Source organism: Phocoena sinus, chromosome 4 (assembly GCF_008692025.1).
Source record: "Phocoena sinus isolate mPhoSin1 chromosome 4, mPhoSin1.pri, whole genome shotgun sequence".
Taxonomy (NCBI): domain Eukaryota; kingdom Metazoa; phylum Chordata; class Mammalia; order Artiodactyla; family Phocoenidae; genus Phocoena; species Phocoena sinus.
The window spans coordinates 134,705,266-134,728,582 of record NC_045766.1 but is presented as its reverse complement, the minus strand read 5'-3'; the positions used below and the strand labels follow the sequence as shown (position 1 = coordinate 134,728,582).

Here is a 23,317-nt window from a genome sequence, read left to right as displayed (position 1 = left end):
GAGGAAGGCGCAGAGCGTACCTGTGATGGGAGAGGGGGTGTCTGTGCCCGCTGGTGCCATGATTGACAGGGCGCCAGCTGTACACCTGATCTCCTTGCTCCCTGGGATAACCCTGCATGCTAGACAGGGCAGGCGCCCTGACTGCAATTTTACAAGCTCTAAAACAAAGGGGTGGGGAGTTATCTGCCCGAGGTAACTGCCCCAAACGAGTTAGAAGGCGCTGGAGCCCAGGTGAAAACTTGAGACGTCTGCCTACTGGTCTCACCTTCTTTCCATCGAGGGCAGGACAGGGTGGAACCCCTAGTGGGACCCTGGGCGTTGTCCACAGAGCAGCCCGGGGCACCCTGATCGCCTTCTGTGTGACTTTGGACAAGTCACTCAACCTCTCTGAGCCTCGTTTCCGTGGTTGCAAGAGCGTTCTCAATTCCTACCTCCGGGGCTGTGGAACCCATCAGCGCTAATGGAAGGAAGGAGCACGCAGGCCTGGCCCTGACAGAGCTCAAGAAAGGGGCTTCTGCTTTCCCGACAGGAGCAGGACGGAGGGTTAAAAGTACAGAGACAACAGAAAGGCATGGGGAGCGCCGATGCTGGGAGGGTTGGGGAGGGGTGTCACTTGGGAACATCAGACACATTTCCCGCCTCCCCACCCCCATGCAGCCACCCAAGGAAAGAGGTGTTAACTTGTCGGTATATGTTCAACAGAAAACCTTTTCATCTATTTCAAAACAACCTATCTCCAACACTTTAGGTTTAGTACTTGTAGATTCAGGGGTTAACTATCCCACCTGCCCCAAGTGACAAGGCAGCCTCTCTCCAAGGCAAGAGTGGGTGCTCAGCCCACCCTGGGGCCCAAGCCCAGCACTTACGAGGGACCAGGCAATCGCTGTCTAAATGCTCCCTAAGGAGAACCGTACGTGGTAGATACTATTATCACCCCCATTTTACAGATGAGGACACTGAGGCCCAGGGAGCACAGGCGACTTGCTCAAAGCAGGTAGGCAACAGCAGGGTGTGAGCCCAAGAGTCTGACCCAGACCTATGCTAGAAACCTCTACAATATGCTTCTCAAGGGGGGTAATGGAAATACTTTCTCCAAGCCACCCCCATGCCGTCATCTTTGATTAACGTCTTCTAGAACATAGAGACGGAAGACGTTATAGTTTTTCTTCACATCCACCTCTCTGTCCATCCCTTCATCAACTCCCAAACACTCAGGAAAGTGGGGACCTGAAATCACTTTATAAAATCCCAGGGACCATATTCAGGGAATAGCTGCTTCCCAATTATATGAACCTAGAGAGCTGGAATGGACACCAGTTCCCAGGGCCTGTGCTTCATCCTGGCCCCCAGGATCACCACAGACTTCATCTGCTTTCTAGCAAATAATGTTATACCGAGGGCCTGGTGGACACAGATTTGGAAGTTTTTTTAAGAACTGGAAAGGACTTTTGTGATGATGTAATCCAATCCCTTCCTTTTACCGGTGGGGAAACTGAGGAAGGGCAGCAAGTTGGGCTCCAAGCCCAGGTCTCCAGACTCCTGGCCCAGTGTTTCTCCCTGGCCCTGCAGCTGCCTCTGAGAATTAAAACAGGAATAAATAAAATAGCAACTGCTCCAGGCCAGCTCCTCAGAGGCCTATCCTGAGAACTGCCGCTGACCGTGGCCATGCGCGGTCCCACCGTTTCCCATCTTCAGGAGCCAAGAAAGTCTCAAGAGACCAACATTCCCCCAATGGAACCAGGGTCTGAGGCATGGGGGGGCTGCCCCCCACCTGGATGGAGCTGGCCAGCGATTAGGAGCCAGAATCGGCCCAGCTCTGTTCATTCTAGAACCACGGTAAAAGCAGGAACCGGGATACCTGAGCAATCCATTCTCCCCAGTGAAAAATTGGGGGTGTGTTTCCAGAAAGCACCAGGGCAAGAAAGAGCAATGGTTCTTGTGAGTGGAAATGAGGAAGAGAGGCAGAAAGAAACACAGGGCAGCATGCACGGAGGGGACACACGGACGAAGCCGCGTAGCAGGGCTGGTGCGCGAGGGCTAAGGCAGGCTGGGGTAGAGGAGAGGCTTACTTCAGCAGTTTGATATTACACATAATCAGGTCCTTCCAGTTAACAAAAATCATAGCACCCTCTTTCTCTGTCAGCAGCTCAGACTCCATCAGGGGTTTCTGAAAGATCTACAGATGCAGAAAACGAAGCAGTACAGAAAGCAAACAGTTAGCTTAAAACTCAAACGCGCACGCACACACCGGTCTGTTCAGAGCCACGGGAAGGACCGAGGCGTCTGCAGCTTTGGCTGGGAGGCCCAGAAGCTGCAGAGTTTCTGAAGCAGGTGGCCCTCCCTCTGCCGGGGGCTATGGGGGGTGGTGGGTTCCCATCAGGTCCACACTGTTTTACAAGGAGGTCCACTAAACCCTGGAGGACAGGCCTTAACTCCACCAGGACTCAGCCGGGGGTCTGGACAAAGGCACTCAAGCCCTCACCTGCCACGGTGAGGAATTGGGCACAGGGGGGAAGTGGAGGGCCGAGAGATGCACGGGGTGGGGGGTACTCCCGCATTCCTGCTCCCAGCATCGGCTGCACAGACAAGCCTCAGGAAGCCCAGGGGAGCAGCCCTGGCAGCCGGGCCCCCAACCAGCAGCCTGGGGACAGGATGGACTCCTCTGCTCTGCCCGCAGCCTGCGCTGGGCCTGGGACGGAGCCAGCGAGCGAAGGCCTGGTACCAGGTGGGCGCTGCCCCCCTCCGGGGCTCCAGGAAATTGAGGAGCCTCACCAAGCTCCGCGTGGGTGGGCAACTCACAGTAGACCACAGGTCTTGGCTGAGCCCCACGTGGTGAGCCCCTGCCTAGAAAGAGGTCATAGCTACCTTTGCAGGCAGGCCACTCGCTGGAAGGTACCTTAGGGACCGGGGCAGGCTGAGGCTGATCCCTGGGAGCCCAGAGTACTTCATGAGTCTTTACGCTGATGTTGAACCTGGCATATACCAGGCCACTGCACAACGTACCGTATCTAAGAGGGCGACATTCACAGCCTAGACATCCAAGACCGTATATTTAGTGACAGTCACATGTCTTGAGAAAGGGACACCTCTTCATACCAATGCTCCCTAAGCATTAATGATGGCCTTGGGGGCCATCAACTCATCCTGCATCCTGTACTCATCAACACTGGGTAACCGAGCAATGCCTTTCTGGGTCGTTAAGACTATCAGAGGAGATGGTTTCACAATAGTTCGGGTACGGGGGTTCCCAAATGATCACGGTACTTTTCAAACTGTAGGGTGACCCCGACGTCCAGCTCTGCAAACCCCTGTCTCCTAATATGGCAACCTCCCATGCGTATGGACAAAAGGCTTCCTGAAAAGCAGAACTTCCCAACTCTGCACCTCCCCGTCCTCTGGACTAGGCAGACAAGGCCCTTCAACAGCTCCCCGGGAGGAGAGCCAAAATGAGACATCGTCCAGGACGGGGGAGGGAGGGTATGCACGGGGTGCCGGGAGGAAACATCTTCGTTCTCTGCAACAGATTTTTCTGGTGGGTGATGTGTAGCATGAGGAATAACCAAGACATCAGCAGGTGACTGCCATCTTTCAGATGTCACCGCTGGGGGCCAGGGACACGATGCTCTACAGCATCGATTAGCTGGTGGCTGAGCTGCAAGTGTTCTGAGCCGAGCTCAGACTCCCACCTCACAGCCCGTGTGTCCCCTCTCATGCACTCCTCACAGGCTCGTCTATCCCTGGCTTGAAGGGTCTCTGCCCCTCTGTGGGTGGGACTCACAGATGAGAATTGGGAGTCCGTGGCCACGGATGAGAATTAAGCATCTTCTCTTGGGTAAGACTCTCCTCTGTGATGTACCGTCCTGATGGTCCCGTACCTCGGAAAGCTTCTCACACTGGGAATCAGGACCCAGCCCTCCTTGACAGAGTCGCTGCCTTCCCCACCCTCTGCCAGTGCCCCCCACCCTGCCCCAGCACCCCCAGCTGCCCTTACCTCCGTGACCAGCTGCAGGTCATTCACATAGTTCTCCTCTGTGACAATGAGCTCGTGGATGTATCCCTGTCGCTTTCTCTCAGTTGGGGTCAACATATCCAAGAGGTGTAAGTCTGAACACCCTGCAAAACACAACCATGGGGACAATTTAGTCCAGGTCTGGGGAAGCCTGTACAGCTTCATGGGGAAGATCCCCAGGGTCCTCGTGGCCTCGTGGTCTCACTCCAGTTAGACAGTGTTGTCCCCTAAAAAGATATGTTCAAGTCCTATCCCTGGTAACTCTGAAGGGGACTTGTTTGGAAATAGGGTCTCTGCAGATGCAATCTAATTAAGACGAAGTCATATTCAATTAGGGCGGGCCCTAGTCCAATATGACTGGCGTGCTTATAAGAAGACGACACAGAGACAGACAGAAGGAACGCCACATGACGACAGAGGCAGAGCTTACAGTGACGTGTCTACAAGCCAAGGAATGCCAGGGATTGCTGGCAGCAACAGAAGCTAAGGGAAAGGCATGCAATAAATTCTCCCCTGAAGCCCGCAAAGGAACATGGTCCTGCCCAAACCTTGATTTTGGACGTCTCACCTCCAGAACTATGAGAAGATAAATTTCTGTTGTTTTAAGCCCACCCAGTTTGCGGTCATTTGTTACAGCAGCCTCAGGAAACCATTACAGGCCTCACACTCCTGCTTCAGCAAAACCACTAAAAGAGTGTCAAGAGAGAAGACTTAGTGGGGACTTCCCTGGCAGTCCAGTGGTTAAGACTCCGTGCTCCCAATGCAGGGGGCACGGGTTCGATCCCTGGTCGGGGAACAAAGATCCCACGTGCCACATGGGGCGGCCTAAAAACAAACCAAAACAAACAAAATAAACAGAGTAGACTTAGTAACAACTGGCTGACATTTCCTGAGGGCTCTCACCATGCCAGGTGCTCTACCAGGAGCTGAACACTGACAGTTGTGTTTAATGCTCACATAGACACTAAAATCATCCCCATTGTACAGACAGGGAAACTGAGGGTCAGAGAGGTTGCCTCACCCAAGCTCTCTCAGCTGGGTGGTGGAGAAGCTGAGATGGGAACCTGACACTTTGACCCCAGAGACTGGACTCTACCCCAGATCACTGCTGTTGGATCCGAGCTACAGGAGGGCACACGGTTATCCTGAGGTTGGTTTTTGGAGGATGAAATGGCGATGCTGAGGCTCCTGGTGGGCCCGGGGATAGGGCAGAGGTGGGGCACATCCAGACACTGCTGGGCAAACTCTCCTGGACCAGGCTGCTGTCCTGCACTCACAGGAGCTGAGCAGTGAACCTACAGGCGGACAGGAAATTCCTCCAGGTGCAGACGGCCGGACACAGCTTTGGCTGCAGGTCCACGAGGAGTAGGCTCTGCTGCCGTTGGGTGGGGCATGCACAGCAGGTGGCGCCCGCCCTGGCCTCTGCTCACTTAGCTGGTTACTTGGGGTTGGTCTGCTTTGGATGCTCTCGGGTTTCGGGCAGAGGCTGTCCCCTGCCGCAGGCACACTGGAATGAGGGGCGGGGAAGCTCGCGGCTCTAGGGAGTACCCCTCCTGCAGGTCTGGACCTACCTCTTCCAGGTCAGTGGTCCCCTCACCCCTGTCCTTTTTATCAGGGGTTCTTTGTTTAATCACCAAAACCGGATTTGTAAAGAAGACTGGGAGGTGTCTTGGAGGTAGGTGGGGGTGAGGCGCTGAGTCCCATTCACTTGCTTTTCGCATCCCTTCTTCTCCCCACAAGGGGGTGCCGTGGAGCACAGTGCAGAACCCCCTGCTGGACACCAGTGGTTCTCAAAGTCGGGTCCCTAGACAGGCTGCATCAGCAGCACCTGGGAGCTTATTAGAAATGCAGATGCTCAGGCCCCTGCTGACTAGACTGTGGAGCCAGGTCCTGGAATCTGATTTAACAAGCTATCCATGGGGCTTCCCTGGTGGCGCAGTGGTTGAGAATCTGCCTGCCAATGCAGGGGAAACGGGTTAGAGCCCTGGTCTGGGAAGATCCCACATGCCGCAGAGCAACTGGGCCCGTGAGCCACAACTACTGAGCCTGTGCATCTGGAGCCTGTGCTCCGCAACAAGAGAGGCCACAACAGTGAGAGGCCTGCGCACCGCGATGAAGAGTGGCCCCCGCTTGCCACAACTAGAAAAAGCCCTCGCACAGAAACAAAGACCCAACACAGCAAAAATAAATAAATAAATTTTTTAAAAAAAGAAAAGAAACAAGCTATCCAGGTAACTTTTTAGGTACACTCAAATCTGAGAAGACTGCTCTGAACTATCAGGGGTTCCTCAGAGTTTCCATCTTCCCCCAAGGGAGTTTCGAAATAGGCTCGTGACTGATCTAGTCTATATGCTGGAAGCTTCTGCAAATAGAACGATCCCTCTGGGGCGAATGATATCATAGACTTCTTGGTAAATGCTTCACTGGGCCCAAGATTAGCTCTGAGCTGGCGCTTCCAGCCTTCAGTGTTGTCCCCTCCCCTGGCCAAATGCCCTCTCTAGAATGCTGGAGCTTCTCTTCCTGGGACAGGATAATCCCAGGATGGGCAGATGGATGCCAGGAAAGCATCAAGGCTTTCATGTTAACACCCTCCATGGCCTTCCATCCGAGACCTCATTCAAAGCCGTGGCAGTGCGGCTAAACTACAATTCCACAGGGCCACGGGCTGAGTATGAGCCTTTGCGTAGGTCTGCAGATGCTTCTGGAACTCGGGCACTCTGCTCAGCCACCAGCTTGGCCTAGCTGTCCTTCCTGCCTCGGTGCGTTGACTGTGTTTTATTAAAACAATTGCATCAACAATGAATTCTCAGGAAGGAAGCAAGTCATGACTGCTCACCTGGGGGGCTCAGCCAACCTCTGCCAAGGTGATGCGTGAGCCCCGGCTTACCGGAAGCTGAGTGATATCACCAATTTCTTTAGCTTTCTTTAGGAAAGCCACCCAGGAAACACTCTTGAATTTGGGAGGAAAATATCTCATTCCTGCCTTATTCTTACCAAACCTTCCTGTTAGTGAGTCCAAGGGCCCAGGGGTAAGGCCATTTCTTGTTAAAGGGTAGAATACAGCCCTTGCATTACAGACTTGTATGAACTCAGGGAAGCAGAGTCTCCCCTGCAATTTTCAGGACATTCCTTTCTTCAGGGATATCAGAGTACTAGTACAGACCAGCAGCTCTAAAACTCAGTTCCCACACACTGTGCAGTGACGTTTGCAGGGACACAAACATCGGGCTAGTAGTGGACACTGGTTGGAACAGTCTTCCAAACGTCCCCGTAGGTCACAATTCCTCTTGCAGAATCTGGTGGATGCTATGAACTCTTACCTCAGAAAACATATGTATACAATGCACACAATATACACATTTTGCACACAATTTTAAAGGATTTGCAGACTCTCTTGAAGCTTGCTCATGGATCTCGGTCCTTCATTCCTTTGACAAATATTTACTGATATCCTACTGTGCTGGGTGCTGGGAATTCATGATGGAAGAGGAGAAATGCCTGACCCCCAGAGCATAGCGCTAAGAACCCTGGGGTCCTCAGCTGGGGGTGATGCTGCCCCCCCAACAGTACTGAAGGCAGTACTGCCCCCCCACAGGCTGAAGACGGTACTGCCTGCCCACAGGCTGAAGATGGTACTGCCCCCCCCACAGGCTGAAGACGGTACTGCCCCTCCCCCAGGCTGAAGACGGTACTGCCCCTTCCCCGGGCTGAAGAAGGTACTGCCCCTCACCCAGGCTGAAGACGGTACTGCCCCCCCTACAGGCTGAAGATGGTACTGCCCCCCCTACAGGCTGAAGACGGTACTGCCCCTCCCCCAGGCTGAAGATGGTACTGCCCCCCCTACAGGCTGAAGATGGTACTGCCCGCCCACAGGCTGAAGACCGACTGAGGGTGGTATTGCTCCCCACCAGGTTGAGGATTGCACTGCAACCACCACTCAACTCCAGGCTGAGAATGAATTCTTGGTTGTCATAATGACTGGAGGTGGCTGCTGGAATTTGGGGGGCTGAACCAGGGCTGCTAGATGACCTGCAATATACAGGACGGAGAATGGCCCACCTCCAGTGCCAATAGCACCCCACTGAGAAACGGTGACATTCCTAGAAACTGATAACTGCAGCAAGGATGGTGCACGTGACCAGAGACACACAGAACGACTGAGGAACCGGACACAAGGACCTGTAAGGAAAGATGACAGGAACTGGCTTGCTTTGGATTTCAGAAGTTCATTCTTCTGAGTCTTCAAGTTTCCCACAGCGTGGTTTTGAAGAAGCTCAGAGCCAGAGCAACAGCAGAAGGTCCAGGGTGGATTTTGGGCCACTGGTCTTAGAATCCCAGGTGCTGAGGCCAGTTCAGGGTGAACTGACCGTCTCCTGCTCATGGAGGTGGGGGACATGAGAAGGCTGCTTGGCGTCCTAGTCCCGGCAGCTCCAGCCTTCGGTCAATCCACCCAGCAGGCTGAGAAATATGGGGGGCCAGTGCTGTGTGACTCTAGGCTACTTGCCCCAACAAATCCCACCCTGTGCTGGCCCCCCAACCAGCCTGCCTGGAGACAGAGTGATGGTCCAGATGGCCTCTCCAGGACCCAGAACCCAATGAACAGCAAAGATTTTGTGGGGAGATTTGTCTCAGCATTATGTGCCAACAATGTTGGCTTGGGCTACTGAACTGACCCATAGGATGCTGTTTTAAAAATTCTTGCTGATGAATGCCAGACCAAGAGAACCATTAAAGACTTGAAATAGGTGCTTTGAACTCAAAAATATCCTTCCTTTGAAAATTTAATATTTAGAAAAACAAAAGAGTTTAGAAACTCCATTATTCAGAGCAGGGTAAGTGGAAAAGACATTTCAAATAGAGAGTTTTCTTTAGGGGTGGAGGGATGTGGTCCTTCTCTCCTTTGGGAACCAGAATAAACATGCTTTGCTGGCTTCCTTTCCCAGTGAAAAACGAGAGGGCAAAGCACAGCAAATAAATTTCGTGGACATCTCGGCATGATGGAGGGATTCTTATAACTAACTATAATCCACTCGCAGCTGAAATAATATTGCAAATGACTCCAGGCAGTCAGAAATGGTCCCCAATTACAACCCATGTAAAATTCCTAATCTGTGTGCTGTCCCTTATAATTTCGTATAGTTAGACACATTTACAGAACAGAGAGAGCCGTGATGCCCCTCTGAAAGGATTTGAGTCTGGGGCACTGCAGAAAAGTATCTTACCCCCAAAGATCATCTTGTCCCCTCAGTGGGACATTGCTCATAGGAACAGCATAATCTAAATAAATTGCTTTTTTACAAGAGTAATGCACGAACACATGCTTATTGTAAACAGTTCCAAAGACAAGAAGTGTCGAGATGTAGGGTAAAAAGCCCCCTCTCCCTACCCCAATCATTCTACTTCCTTTCCCAGCGGGGACCATAAGTTTTAAAACCAAACCAGGCCCCACAGCAAGCTGGCCACAGAGCAAAGCAAATAAACAGGCTTCATTCCTCTTATGAAAGGGCCAAAATATACAATGAGATGGTCAATAAATATGCATTGCATTCCCCCTGAAGTCCAAGAGACACAGAAATAAGCAAGGTAATGTCCTTGTCCTCAAGGAAACTCAGCCCTGGGGGTGACTGGACATGAAAATTAAATTTAAAATAGCAAGCAACAAAGAATGGTCCTGCGGGCTGTGCCGACGGTGGAGAATGCAGCAACTCAGAAAATGAGATGCTCTCCATCCTGATGGAGGAAGGTTGTACGAGGACCTGGTCCTCCTTGCGCCAGGCTTCTATATGGCCAGGGAGGATGGGGCCATTATGTTGGGGACGTGTGGGCCAGCATGCCAGGTAAACACTGAGATGCTATGGAAGATAAGTGTGGAAGTAGACAGTAGATAAGGTGGGAAGTAGATTACAGAGGCCATGATGCCAGAGGGACAGGGGAGAAGCAGTATGGAAGCTTGGGCTATGGCTTTTCATCTTTAAGGGAAAGGATCTACCAGTGTCTGTGGGGACATTCAGTCCAAATCCTCTGGCTAAATGGCCCTGGGTCAGCATGATCCATATTAACTGGGATCCTGGAGCTCCTGTCTACACAGAAGGCTTCTCCAGGGTTGGCCTGAATGTAGGAAATGGGAGCCTCATGGCCCTGGTGTCTACTGCCAGGCGGGCACACTTCCCTCAAGGCTACACTGGATTCTCCTGGGAAAATGAATCTAATCGTGTTGCCCTTATTGCCCACAATGGATGTGACAACAAGAAGGTTCTGTGGTCAAAGCACTTTGTCCTTGCCCTGCAGCCGATGTCTAAGCCCCCTCTTCTCTAAGCTGTGGCCCGCTATGGCCGCAACTGTGCTTGACGCTGGGATTCACTGATGAAGGAGCAGGACAGGCGCTTGTCCTGTGGAAGCTTCAGTCTACTGGAGGCTGGGGCATATTATCCACACTCTGGTCCTTGCTGATTCACAGGTACCTCGTAGAGGACACCATGCACCCTGTCATCCATCCCTGAGACCTCAGAGGTGCAAATCCTTAAGACTGGATTTTTTTTTTTTTTTTTTTTTTTTTTTTTTTTTTTTTTGCGGTACGCGGGCCTCTCACTGCTGTGGCCTCTCCCGTTGCAGAGCACAGGCTCCGGACGCGCGTGCTCAGCAGCCATGGCTCACGGGCCCAGCCGCTCCGCGGCATGTGGGATCTTCCCGGACCGGGGCATGAACCCGTGTCCCCTGCATTGGCAGGCGGACTCTCAACCACTGCGCCACCAGGGAAGCCCAAGACTAGATTTTGATGGGGGTCTAGAAATGCCAAGTGGGCACGGAGGCCTGTGGTGAGAGGTGGGGGAAATCGTACCTGATGGCACCAAAGACTCCCTGAGCTATGCCCAGCTGAGCCCAGGCATCCCTCTGCAGCCTGTCCAGGGACTCATCAGGGCCTTCTACTCAGCTGCACTCAGTCACAACCCGGAAGTTTAAAAGCGCCAATGTGGTTTCCAGATAAGCTTAATTGTCTCCCAAGAAGAAGAATCCAGCTACATGGGCTGCTGGGCAATTTAACGACTGTTGAGAAGTGGCGAAAATCAAATTACTCTCAGGGATAAATCATCTCTTAATTTTGCATCAAAAAGAATGTTAGTAATTTTTTTTTAATCAAAGGCATATCATCCATGGCTGTATAACCGATGTTGGAATTCCTGGTGTAGCATCAAGTGCCCCATGGTCTGCATTTGTTAGCTCATTCCTGGCCCCGTTTATGTCACCGTCCTTGTTTTTCTTTCTTTCTGAGTTCCCGCTGTCAGTGTGCTCTATCCTGCAGTATTTTAGGGGTCCTTACTAGCCGCCGTAAATAAATCTTTTGAGTACACAAGGCAGATCGGTGTGTCAGAAGTACAAACACATTTCTATTGCAGTATGAGGAAGGAGGCCATAGTGTTTTTTTTATATAAGTTTATTTATTTTATTTATTTATTTTTGGCTGCATTGGGTCTCTGTTGCTGTGCGTGGGCTTTCTCTAGTTGCAGAGAGCAGGGGCTACTCTTCTTTGTGGTGCACAGGCTTCTCATTGCGGTGGCTTCTCTTGTTGTGGAGCATGGGCTCTAGGCGCGTGGGCTTCAGTAGTTGTGACACGTGGGCTCAGTAGTTGTGGCTCATGGGCTCTAGAGCACAGGTTCAGTAGTTGTGGTGCACGGACTTAGTTGCTCCGCAGCACGTGGGATCTTCCCGGACCAGGGCTTGAACCCGTGTCCCCTGCATTGGCAGGCGGAATCTTAACCACTGCGCCACCAGGGAAGTCCCAAGGCCATAGTTTTGATGAGAGGGATCTGGGAATATTTTCCAGAGGAGGAGGAATTTGAGTTGGGCTTTCCTCAGGCAAATGTCAGGGTGGGTGAGTAGGAGTTAGGGATCAGAGCAGAGGGGCAGTCGGAGAAAAGGGCAGCAAGAGTGCGGTGGTAGGGCTAGAAGGCAGGTGAGGAAGAGGGAAGCAGAGGCTGGGGTACCAGGGAGAACGGAAAGTTCACACGGATGCTACTCTGAGCCACATGGTTCCAAGTGCTGTACGTTCATGGACTCACGAAATCCTCCCCAGTAATCCTATGTGGTAGCCACTGCTGTTATTCCCCATTGAACAGACAGGGAAACGGGCACAGAGAAGTTAAGTAACTTGCCAGAGCCTCAGTTAATAAAAGGCAGAGGGGATCTTACCCCAGCGTTCTTTCTCTTGATCACTATGCCGCTCGCCTGGTGGAAGGGTCATGCATCAGTGAGCCGGGCTGCTGTAACAAAGTTCCACAGACTGGGCGGCTTGGACAACAGACTGTATTGTCTCACAGTTCTGGAGGCTGGAAGTCCAAAATCAAGGTGTCAGCAAGTCTGGTGTCTTCTGAGGCCTCTCTCCTCGGCTGGCCATCTTCTCCCTGTGTCCTCACATGACCTTTCCTCTCTGTGAGATCATCCCTGGTGACCCTTTGTGCCCAAATCTCCTCTTCTTAGTAAGGATACCAGTCAGACTGGATGAGGACCCACCTTGATGGCCTCATCTTAATGACCTCTTTAAAAGCCCCTTCTCCAAATTCAGTCATATTCTGTGGTATGAAGAATAAGGGTAAGGGCTTCAACATATGAATTTGGGGGACACAATTCACCCCTAACAGGTGGGGAAGTACAGTCAAGGAGGCTCTGAACAATGTAGCTAGGTGTCTGGATTTTCGTCTTTGCTTGGGGAGCCAGGGAAGGTCTGGCTGTATCTTGGGAGGGTCACTGTGGCAGCTGCGTGGAGGATGGAGGGGGCCGTGGCTCTCGAGTTTGGCTGCACGTCGGAATCACCTAAGGAGCCTTTAAAAAGCCTGGCGTCCCCGCTGTACTGCAGACTCATCGAATATGACTGGCTGGGGTGTGACCCGGGTATCCATGACTTGTAAACCTTCCAGGAGGTTCTGATGCGCAGCCAACGGTGAGGACCATGCCATGAGAGGGAAGCTTGCCTGGAAACAAGGCGCCTGGTGTAAAGAGGGAGTAAGACTCAGAAACTAGATCTGTCCAGGCACATGCAGGATGAGAGTGGCCACAACCGCTGAACCGACTCCAGCCCAAGGCAGCTTACTCACGCCACTTGTCCGAGGAGATGTGATGGCCGTAACCACAGAATGCCATCCTCTAAGGCCATCCACACCCCAGAGCCCAGAGAACCTCTGATGCTCTGTTCCCGGAGGCCACACTGCCACCACCACCTGACCCCCAACTCCAGGGCTAGAGCTTGTAAGATCAGTCTGCTTGATGCCCTCATTTTACGGATGGGAGAGCAGAGTCCAGAGATGGACGGTGACTTCTGTGATCAGGAATAAAACCTTTGCTCTTGCTGCCTTGGAAAGTGGAGACTCACAAGGAAACCACGAGCTTTTGAAAGAGTGGGGCTGAGGGTGGCCCATACCCATGGCTCTCCCAGTCCATTCCTGGATGACCCAGTTGAGAGGACACTCCTGTCCTCAGAGCCAGAGGCTGGTGGGGGTTGGTGGCAACCAGACTGGGTCAAGGCTGCCAGGTCTCCTCTGAAAATGACCCTGGCTGATCAGTCCCAGGGCAGCCTCAGCCCATGGGAAGCTCCGGACACCAAGCCAGCTCTGGGTGGTCCACAGGGGCATGGGTGGACTTCTCATCTCAGTGGAACTTTCTTCACAAGGGTCTAAGAACAACCTGGTCCCCTGTGGTCTCTCCTAACTTGGCAAACTGACCCCGCTGGAACACAAGAGACCACCCGAGCCCATGACATCTCCTTCTCTTTCTCAGCAACTGCAGAGATGCCCTCAAGTCCCTGCTTCCATGGAGCTTCCATTCTAGTGGAGGGGAGACATAAAACCAAACACAAAATCAATATATATTATTTAGGGTGGCGTAAGAATGGTGAATAATAAGTCTCATGATTAACAAGCTCATTTCCTGTTCTAAGGTCTTCTCACATGGATTTTTTTTTTTTTTTTTTTTTTTTTTTTTTTGGCTGCAACCGCACAGCTTGCGGGATCATAGTTCCCCAACCAGGGGTCGAACCCAGGACATGGCAGTGAAAGCGCCACGCCCTAACCACTGGACCGCCAGGGAATTCCCTCATGTGGATTTATCTTTTCAGAGCGGTGCCTTCCCAGGTGCAGTTGGTGCAAGGTTCTAGGCCACACACAGCGGGGAGACTGGACACTGGGGTGCGTCCTTTCCCTCCAGCCTCGCTGGGGATGAAGAAGTAAGCCTGCGGAACGACGGGGGGGGCAACACCAGACTGTCCACCACTGACACTTCCTGAGCAACGGCCGAGAATGAGGTACCGTGGGGAATACACAAGTGTGAGAGGTAGGGGCTGCCCTCCAGTTTCTAAGCAGATGGGGAGACTGGGCATCATTCAGTACTAAATACAAAGGCAGGTACCTTTGCTATTTAGTGTTTGTAGGTCTTCATGGGATAGGACCTGGCTCCCAAGAAGCTCACAGTCTGAGGAAGGAGGTAAGAGTATCTCTGTCTATGCATCAGCCTCCATCCACTCAGCTTATGTACGGTAAGTAACTAGTATTCAGCAAAGAGCTCAGACATGGCGGGTTAGAGGGGCTGGCCAAGGCAGCAGAGAAAGGAGGGGTGAAGGTGGGCAGACAGAGCAGCGGAAGATGAGGTGAGGGCATTCCAGCTGGGGCCCACCAGTGGCTTCAGCTTAATGCGAGAATCTTGGAGAGGTGGTGAGGAAAGTGTGGTGATAGAAGGTCTGGCTGCGTAAGACTCGACGGGCAGGGCGGGGCCGGTGATGGGGGTCCATGGACCCGAGCACACATACCACCTCCCCCGGACGTGCAGGCACACAGAGCCCTGGGAGGAAGACGAAGCTCAGGGAGGTTGAGTCGTGGGATCTCCAAGGTAGGGAAAGGCTCCACGTCCATGCTGTCTGCCCAGCCAGGATGCCACAGTGGGGACCAGTGATGAAAGTGGACCTTTCTTTTTTTTCTGGCTGCATCACACGGCATGCGGGACCTTAGTTCCCCGACCAGGGATTGAACCCGTGCCCCCTGCAGTGGAAGCGTGGAGTCTTAACCACTGAACCACCAGAGAAGTCCCAAAAGTGGACCTTTCCCTCAAGTAATTTGGAGGTCAGAGGAGGCAGTTTTCAAGAGAGCCAGTTGGAAACCCACTGGGCCAACAGAAGCCCGGACTTCTGTTTAGGGTCATCATGGTGACCCAAAAGGTAGCAGAAGGAACTAGGAAGAACATTAGACCAGGATGCTGGAGACCAGCCTGGGACTTCACCTCTTTAAGCATCAGTATCTCCTCCTGGAAGCCAGAGTAGCTGCAGCCCCTGCACCCACAACCCGTTCTGACGCCAGAAACGTGGAAGGTTTGTAGATGACAGAGGCCACTAATGGTGGTCCCGTCAGCAGCTCAGAAAGGAAGACCCTGGTTGGGGAAGGCTGAGCACAAATGGGCAAACAGGTAGGAATAAATGATGAGAGGGTGGGGCAGGGGCTGCACATGGGCGGGAGAAGGGAGCAGATCAAGCGGGGCCTCATGGACCAAATGCAAGATTGGGGTCACTATCCCAGGAGGACTGGGACCTCCCTGGACGATTTTAAGCAGAATTAATTGGGTTTTTAAAATAGCTCTCTGCCCATGGTGTGGAGAAGAGGCTGGAAGCTGGCAAGCATGGAGCAGGTACCGGGTAGAAGACTGGTGCATCCTCACAGGAGGAGCAGGAGAAACTCATCAACCCTTGGGGCGTTTGCACTGGCTGTTCCTGGGGCTTGGAATACGCTTCCCCTTGACGTTTGCATGCCGACTCTTTCTGCAGTCAGATCTCCACCCCTCCACGTGACCTCCCCAGAGAGGCCATCTGCTGTAGCCCTGGCCTTCCGTCACACTTGTCCCAGTTCATCCACCACTAGCTGAAATGATTTTGCTTATTTGTCTGCTGGTGGCCTCTTCCCGCTTGGGGAGCAGGCGCCCTGTCTGCTGGGGTTCTGCTGAGCTCAGCCTCAACACCTGGATCCATATTCCTCAGCTGAGATTCTCAAGGAAGTAGCGGGAAAGGAGTTGCTTGCTGGAAATCAGCATGCAGGCGGTGTCCTGAGCCTGTGATACAGTCGGGAGGGGGGGAAAGGGACGGAGAGGATGGGCAGATGTACTTCTGCCCCTTGAGGATGGGGTAGGGTGAAGGTTCCTGCCCGAGATCACATCAGCAGAGGATTCAGATGTGTGGGGCCCTTCCCAAGGGGGCCTCAGAACCCCAAGGCAACGCCCCAGAGAGGAGAGGGGGCATCCTGGCTTTGCCTCCTGTGCTGGGGCAGACTGTAGGGCTTGCGGTCTGCTGGAGGCCCGGCAAAGAGGGCAGAGATGCCCAAGGCCCAAAGCTCTGGATCCTGAGAAGCATCTCAGGGTGTGCACAGGGGGGTAGGAGAAAATTAACCTCCAGTCTTCAAGTGTGCTGGGGGTGGTTGCTCTGGAGACAGTACCTTGGGGAAGCAGCCCCTAGTGATACACATCCCTTAGGCAAGCTACATGGTTGCTTTAAAAAACAACGAGCTTCTGGCATATTTGGGGGCTGAACGTTCCAATCTTTGCTGGCAAGAGAACACAAGGCCACAGAATGCAGTGATGAGAAATAAAGGACCCAGTGACTCAATGCCTGTGTGACAGGTTTATTGTGGAGCGCCGCATGGGCCTGCCAACACAGTCCACAGACGTGACATTTAAAAGCCTCGTGCATTCCACTGGCTCTGTTGGTCTCCCCACTGCCAACCAGCCGTGTGAAACCCAGGGCGGCTTCTCCCCCTCTGCCAGGACATCTGCCGAGACTGTGGCCCAAATCCCAAATGCCCCTGCACGTTTAGGGAGCACAGGAAGGTGTTTGAAAAAGCTGCTTGCTTTGACATGGGCCAGCCTCCCGCTAACTGAGAAGGGCCCCGATTTGCGCACAAATGAATGAGACGTCTGACAGTTTTCAGGGAAGCTGTCCAAGCTTTTTTCTCTGAAATCCCCATCTGCAAAAGCGCGTTTTCTGAAAGTCTTAAATGCACACGATCCTGTGCTGTCTGGTTTAATGCAAGAAAACAGGAAGCCAGTTAAATGGGTTCCGTGATGCTCCCCGACCAGGCACAGATGCCTTTTCTCCTCAGCAACAGTAACAACAAAGCTAATACCTATTGGGAGCTTACTATCTGCTAGGTGTTATTATTATCTCTCCATATGTAAACGAGGAAAATGAAGCACAAAGAGGTTAAGTCATCTGCCCACGACCACACAACCAGTGAGGGGCAGAGCTGGGATTTGAACCCCTGCTCTGAACTGCCATCTTGTATTGCTTCCTAGCCTCTAAAAGGGCCCAGGATACAGTTATGTGGATCCCTCACGCTCCCCTCTACTATCTACCCAAATAGAATGTTCCAGGGAATTCCCTGGTGGTCCAGCGGTTAGGACTCGGCGCTTTCACTGCAGTGGGCCCAGGTTCAATCCCTGGTCAGGGAACTAAGATCCCACAAGCTGCACAGCACAGCCAAAAAAAAGAAAGAAAGAAAAGCAAGTGTTCCAAAATTTTAAGAGAAATGGAGTCATATATTACACTAAACCTGTAGATAAGTTGTGTTATTATAGACAGCGGCCAAGGAATGAAAATTGAGAAGCTACAGCAACACGTGTTCCTAGGTTGATCCAGAGTGAGAGAGAGCCTGTGTCTTTGGAAAATCTGCCTGCAGTTGCAGTGAGAAGGACTAAGGTTGAGGAAGGCAGTGGCGTCTTGAGCCCATGTGCTGAAAGGGGCAGCAATATGTTGGAATCCTTCCCTCCCATGGCAGCCCCAGGAGTGGGAGGAACACACAAGGGAAGGGGAACTCGCTCTCCATCTTTCCACAGATGCAGTCACTGATGATGTGGAGGTGGGTGGCTCTGAAGCCCTGGCAGAGATAGGGCTGCTCTTCTCAAATGCACAAGCCAGAGAGTCTGGGAGCTGCCTTTGAGAATGTCACTGTAGCTCCCAGACCGTCAGTGCCCTCAGCTACAAAGTGCAGGGCGTGTGCCCAGTGTTCTCCAAGATTTCAACCTCCTCAAGTAATCCCGGGGGGCAGGGGGTAGCACCTCTGCATGTACCTGCGGCCACTGTAGACCTTTTCCTATGTGGGGCCTGGACTGCAACTAAGTGGACTGGGACCAAAGGGGACTGTGTGTGGCAGGGACCGAGGGGGGAAGGGGCAGCTTGGGGCACCTAAGGGGAGTCAAGTTGTTCAGTACTCTGAGTGAAGCAGCATCGTTGATGAAAAATGGCAGCTCAAAAGTGCCTTTCCTCCTCCTGTGTCAGTTAGGAGAAAATACACAGAGGAGACTCTGTCCAACTTTTAAAAACATGATGGGCTGGGTCAAAGGAAGGGATGCTTCCTCTTTGGAAGCCTGTGGCATCATGTGACATTATGTGCCAAGTAGATGTGGGAACAGTGGCTGTCAGCCTGTGCCAGGATCTTCGAGAGTGATACTTGTCTGCTTACTGGTGGTACTACGCGCTCACCATTCACCCACTGTTACCAAGCTACTGACGTGGGCATTTAAGTCACCTGTAAATCATTGTCTCTCTTTGTCTGTCTGTCTGTCTGTCTGTCTCTCTCTCTCACACACACACACACACACACACACACACACACACACAGTCTGCTGACAACATAAAATAATAACATCGTAGCTTCAAAGAGGTAGCATGCTTAACAGGAGGTGGCATCGATACAATTTTATAGCTGATTCTCATTTTCTACAAACAAAACCTTCAGTTTTTGTGACTCAAGTTATATTATTAAAAAATGCCCAGGGAGTTTTCAATGTCAAGAACAGAACCTTCTTAAGAGGCAATGGAAACCTTTGATATGGAATCACCACACACCAGGAAACACTTTGGAAGTCTGGTTTTTATGTGTGGAATTTTCTTAAAGAAAGGCCCAAGAGAAGTTTGGCTGAAGTGAGATGTTCACATCAAGCTATGGTGATCCTTGACCTCATTATGTTTCCCTATCCTACCAGATCCAAAATATCAGACATTTTGAAGAAAGGGCTATTTTTCTGTGCAGTTTTGGGACTGTTGGCATTCCGTGTCGTTTCCATAAAAATTCTCTTGGGCATTTTGGGAACTAAAAAGAATGAATAGGGTTAACTTACAATTTTGCTAGAAGGAAAAATGAATATTCACTTTCTCTCATAAGTGATTTTCACTCTGCCAGGAAACAGGACTGACTGATTTGTTAGGCCTGTTCCTCAGCTGAGACCCGGGCTGGCATGGAGACCTGGTCCAGACGCAGGGGAAGACGCCCTGGCATCCTGGTCCTCAGCCTCCTGCACTGACCAATGAGCGAGAGGCTTCAGGAGCAGCCCCTTCTAAGGAGACTGTTGCTCTCAGGAAGCTCACACCTAAAAGCGGAAGGGAAGTGCAGAGACAGCCCGGCCTCCTCTCCGGGGGTGATAGACTGCGACCCAAGAACCGGAAGTCGGTGCTTTCCTCTCATTCACTAGCTCCCGGTCCCACCCATTGGACAGGCGTTCTTGAGCACCTACCCTAGAATGTGCCCGGAGATCATACAGTGTATTGGGTTGAACCACATGAAACTGCCGTTTTATAGGTCAGAAACAGGAGTACTGGCAAATACTTCGTACAGTTAAACCCACCACTTCGAAGGTTTTCCTAAGCTAGTGTTAGCAGGTTTTTCTCCTGATGCCATCAGAGAAGGTGGAGAGGACCCAGTCACCACTTGCTAGGGGATCTGGGCCTACTTCCAGAACAGGGTGGACATGCAATGATGTAATACACTGTAACTTTACAGGGGAATGAATCCTTGCTTTAGATCGGCTTCTCCCAGATACCATTTTATGCAGAGGCAGCCTGGAGCTTGGGCCACGTGGCTGCCTTCAGCTCTCTGGGTCCTGCTCTGCATGGGTGGGGCAGGCGGACACAGGAAAGCAAGTTGTCCTCTTCTTGTCCACGTGCCACTGGGGCAAAACTGTACCCAAAGTTCAGTCGCAAGTATATTCACCCAGAGCAACCAGGAGAGCATTACCCACAGCAGCCAGTGGGATGAGAAGAGACCAGGGTTTCTCAACCTTGGTACTGGTGACACCTGGGGCCAGATCGCTGTGGCCCCAGGGGGACTGTCGCTGTGGGGGACTGTCCGGTGCATTGTAGGATGTTTAGCAGCATCCCCAGCCTCTACCCACTGGATGCCGTGGTCTTCCCTCCCTCTGGTTGAGGAGCACTGGGTCAGATGGATACTCTACAATCCAGTGCAAACTGAATGATCTGGGAGGAGGAAAGAGCAGTTTCCTGGGGACCAACCTGTGTCAACAAACTCAGAACACAGCCTAGAGGGATGATCTATGGAGAGGGCCTGGAGAGAGTTATAGAGAGTATTATAGAGCATTACCCACCTTGGCAACTGCATCCCTGCTAGCCGAGCTCAAGGCTGGAAACACTGACTTATACAGGTGAAGGGGTCCCGGCCAAGAGACCGCTCACAATGGGGTGGGCTGGGGGACAGTGACAGGGATCTCTCCGCCCACCTCTGGGCCTCCGTGTGACATCTCTGCCTCAAACAGCCACTTCTCTTCCCGGCTTCATCCGGCTCCTACCCATCCTTCCGGTCTCAGCTTACACATCCCTTTCTCCTGGAAGTGTTCTCTGATCCCTCCCTTCAACGCCCTCCCCTCCCGGTCGGCTCTAGATGTCCTGCTCAGTGTTACCTGGTATCCATATTTCTCCTAGCATAGAACGCATCACCTTAGCACACACACGCACACGCACACACCCACCCCACATATACTTATGTACAGATACTTATGCAGTAGTTTGGTTTTCTGCTTGTTCCTCCCATGAGAACATGAACTTCATGAGGACAGGGACCCTGTCTCTACTGACGGAGCAGCACACCCTCCCCAGAACCCAGAGGGGCGTCCACACCCGATGGATCTCTCCCCCACAATATTTGGTGAATTGATGAAGGAAATCACTTTTCCACTGAATGGCAGGGGAGGACCAATAAGTGAAGTTCCTGAACGGAATCAAGCACGTGGTCATCGCAGCCAACAGTTCCATCAACGTGTACACCAGTTTGTTTCTGCAAAGGCAACGAGACTGGAGTGTGCAAGGCAGAAACAGATGGAGAACAACAGTATGGAAGATGTGAAAATTTCCGTATTTACCCACATCTGTATGTTCAACAGACCCTTATCGTGATATATCTTTTGGACAAATGTTTTATACTCTGAGTCACATCACACACCTGCCAATGTATCAGTACCATGTACCAAAAGCCCAATGAGACAGTTAAGCACGAAGCTGGGTGGTAGCTCTATTCTTCAAAACCAGTATTATGAGGGTTAACTGTTTGCAGATTGATCAGGGAGGGGTGGGTAGCAGGGGAAGAGGGAGGGCCGTTCAAAGAAGACTCAGTGAGGCTCTCATGGTGTCTGTATCACAATGGACAGCAGGCCACCTGCTCACGTCCAGTCTGCTTGTTCCCCGTCACCACTGCCAGCTTCCAACATCAAGAACACAGAGACATTTCCGTCTAACTTTTATATGAAGAATTTAATTATCTATACACATAACTAATTCAAAAGTTGTATTACAGTTGTTAAAGCCGCAGGTTTATATATTTATATATTTTACATTCATATCCATGAAAATACTGACGCGCCAGTGAATGAGGGGGAGTCCTCGTTCTCGGCACCATGTGAGTGGAGAAAGACCTCTACACAATCGCCAGCACGGAATCCCCAAGGGGAGAGACGTAGAAACAGAAGTTCACTACTATTAAAAGTCATTAGTAGAACCGCTAGGTTGTGCTTGAGGCTCCCTGCCCCCCGCCCCATTTGCTGTGCTGTCGGCAACGGCGTTTTTATTGAGAGCTTCCAACTAGTGTTTAAAAGACAAACATGGCTTCAGCTACTACATATCCAACACATTAACGGACCATGAGCTCCATTTCATATTAATCTGTAGAAATTCCACAGTCTAGTTAAAAAATGTAAACATTGGAAATTAATTGCAGGGAGACTCCTATACATTCTTTCTTGTCAAGAAAATTACTTGTTCAAAATACGTCATTCCATGAAAAGTCACTGGAATAAAACTTGGTGTAACAGAGACTAAGGCGAGATTGTAGATACTGTTGATCGTAACAACCTCAGTGGTGTTGTCTACGGATTTATGGTATGAAAACACGCAAAATTAAAAACCCAAAACAGAAAACACCAACTCAACCAGATAAATCTGAGACCGAACAAAAACACAGGTGCTTTCTCGTGTGGCTACAAGGTCACTGTGCAAAATAGAATTAATGTAATGTGATTAGAGCATCATACAAGATAACAGCTTTTGCCATGGAAAGAACTAATTTCTTATGTACAGGATGTATTATTACATGCTCAACAAGGTACATCTGATACACACAAACAAGCACAAAACAGCTTCTGTTTAATTGGCCTCGTTCTACACGTCTTTAAAACAGATATACTGAACTCCTCTGGACTTCTATAGTAGGGGTCAAAAACCCAAACGACACAATTTAGTTGGTAACACTGGACAAAATGAAAAAAATACATCGAGTCTCAGATTTATGGACATTTGGAACATTTTTTAATAGCACATGCAGCATTCCTTGATAGTGGGTCTTTTTGCAAAACCAAAATAGCAAAGAAGTAATTCATTTATTTTTTTATTAAAAGGCTAAGGTATTTATTTTAAAATAATTTGAAAACTATTGGAAGCACCTGTGCAAAGGTGGGGGGAAGTCAATTTGAGTCACTAGGAAAGCCACAAAAGGACCCACTACCCTGTGTATTTTTGTAATTTTTTTGCTTCTATCTGTGCAAGTAATAACTCAACATTGCCATCACATGCATCTAAGGTAAAATGAGGTAAACTGCTCTGCAGTGAGTTCTTCTACTCAGAAGGCAGTAGGTGATCATGCTGGAAGTCACATGATCAAGGCTGCATCTCCCATCATCCCTCTGGGCAGTGATATGGGATAGTGGGTCTCTTTGAGGACTTTCAAGCCTGAGGGGGGGATGGACAACATATGATTCCTAGAAAAAGGAGGAAAACAACACATAAGCAAAACAAAACAATGAGCAAAATTCAAGCTAGGAAAATGAGTCAGGCATGTAAACAGCATGGTGCCAAAATGATTAAAAAGAAAAAAAAAAGGAAAAGGGGGGGAGGGAAGGGAGGGGACATGCTACAGAAGGAATGATTTTTTTTAAAGAAACAAAACAAAACAAAAACCCCACGAGATAAAGTCTTGCATTACAGAAGGTCTTCAAAGAGACTGTTGCGAA

General features: G+C 51.1%; 1 protein-coding gene across 2 annotated transcripts in view; it reads right to left on the bottom strand.

The window, feature by feature from the left end:
* The window catches only part of ITSN1 (intersectin 1), a 231,801-nt gene that overhangs the window by 27,510 nt on the left and 180,974 nt on the right, over positions 1-23,317 (bottom strand). Inside the window, exons 29-30 of one of the 2 annotated variants that reach the window (XM_032630426.1) lie at positions 3,992-4,113; positions 2,070-2,176 (exon numbers count right to left, since the gene is read on the bottom strand). In XM_032630426.1, coding sequence (XP_032486317.1) covers positions 2,070-2,176; positions 3,992-4,113 — 229 coding nt within the window. Of the gene's footprint in view, positions 1-2,069; positions 2,177-3,991; positions 4,114-21,547; positions 23,066-23,317 lie in introns of those variants that run through there. The other variant, XM_032630425.1, reaches the window with a different exon arrangement.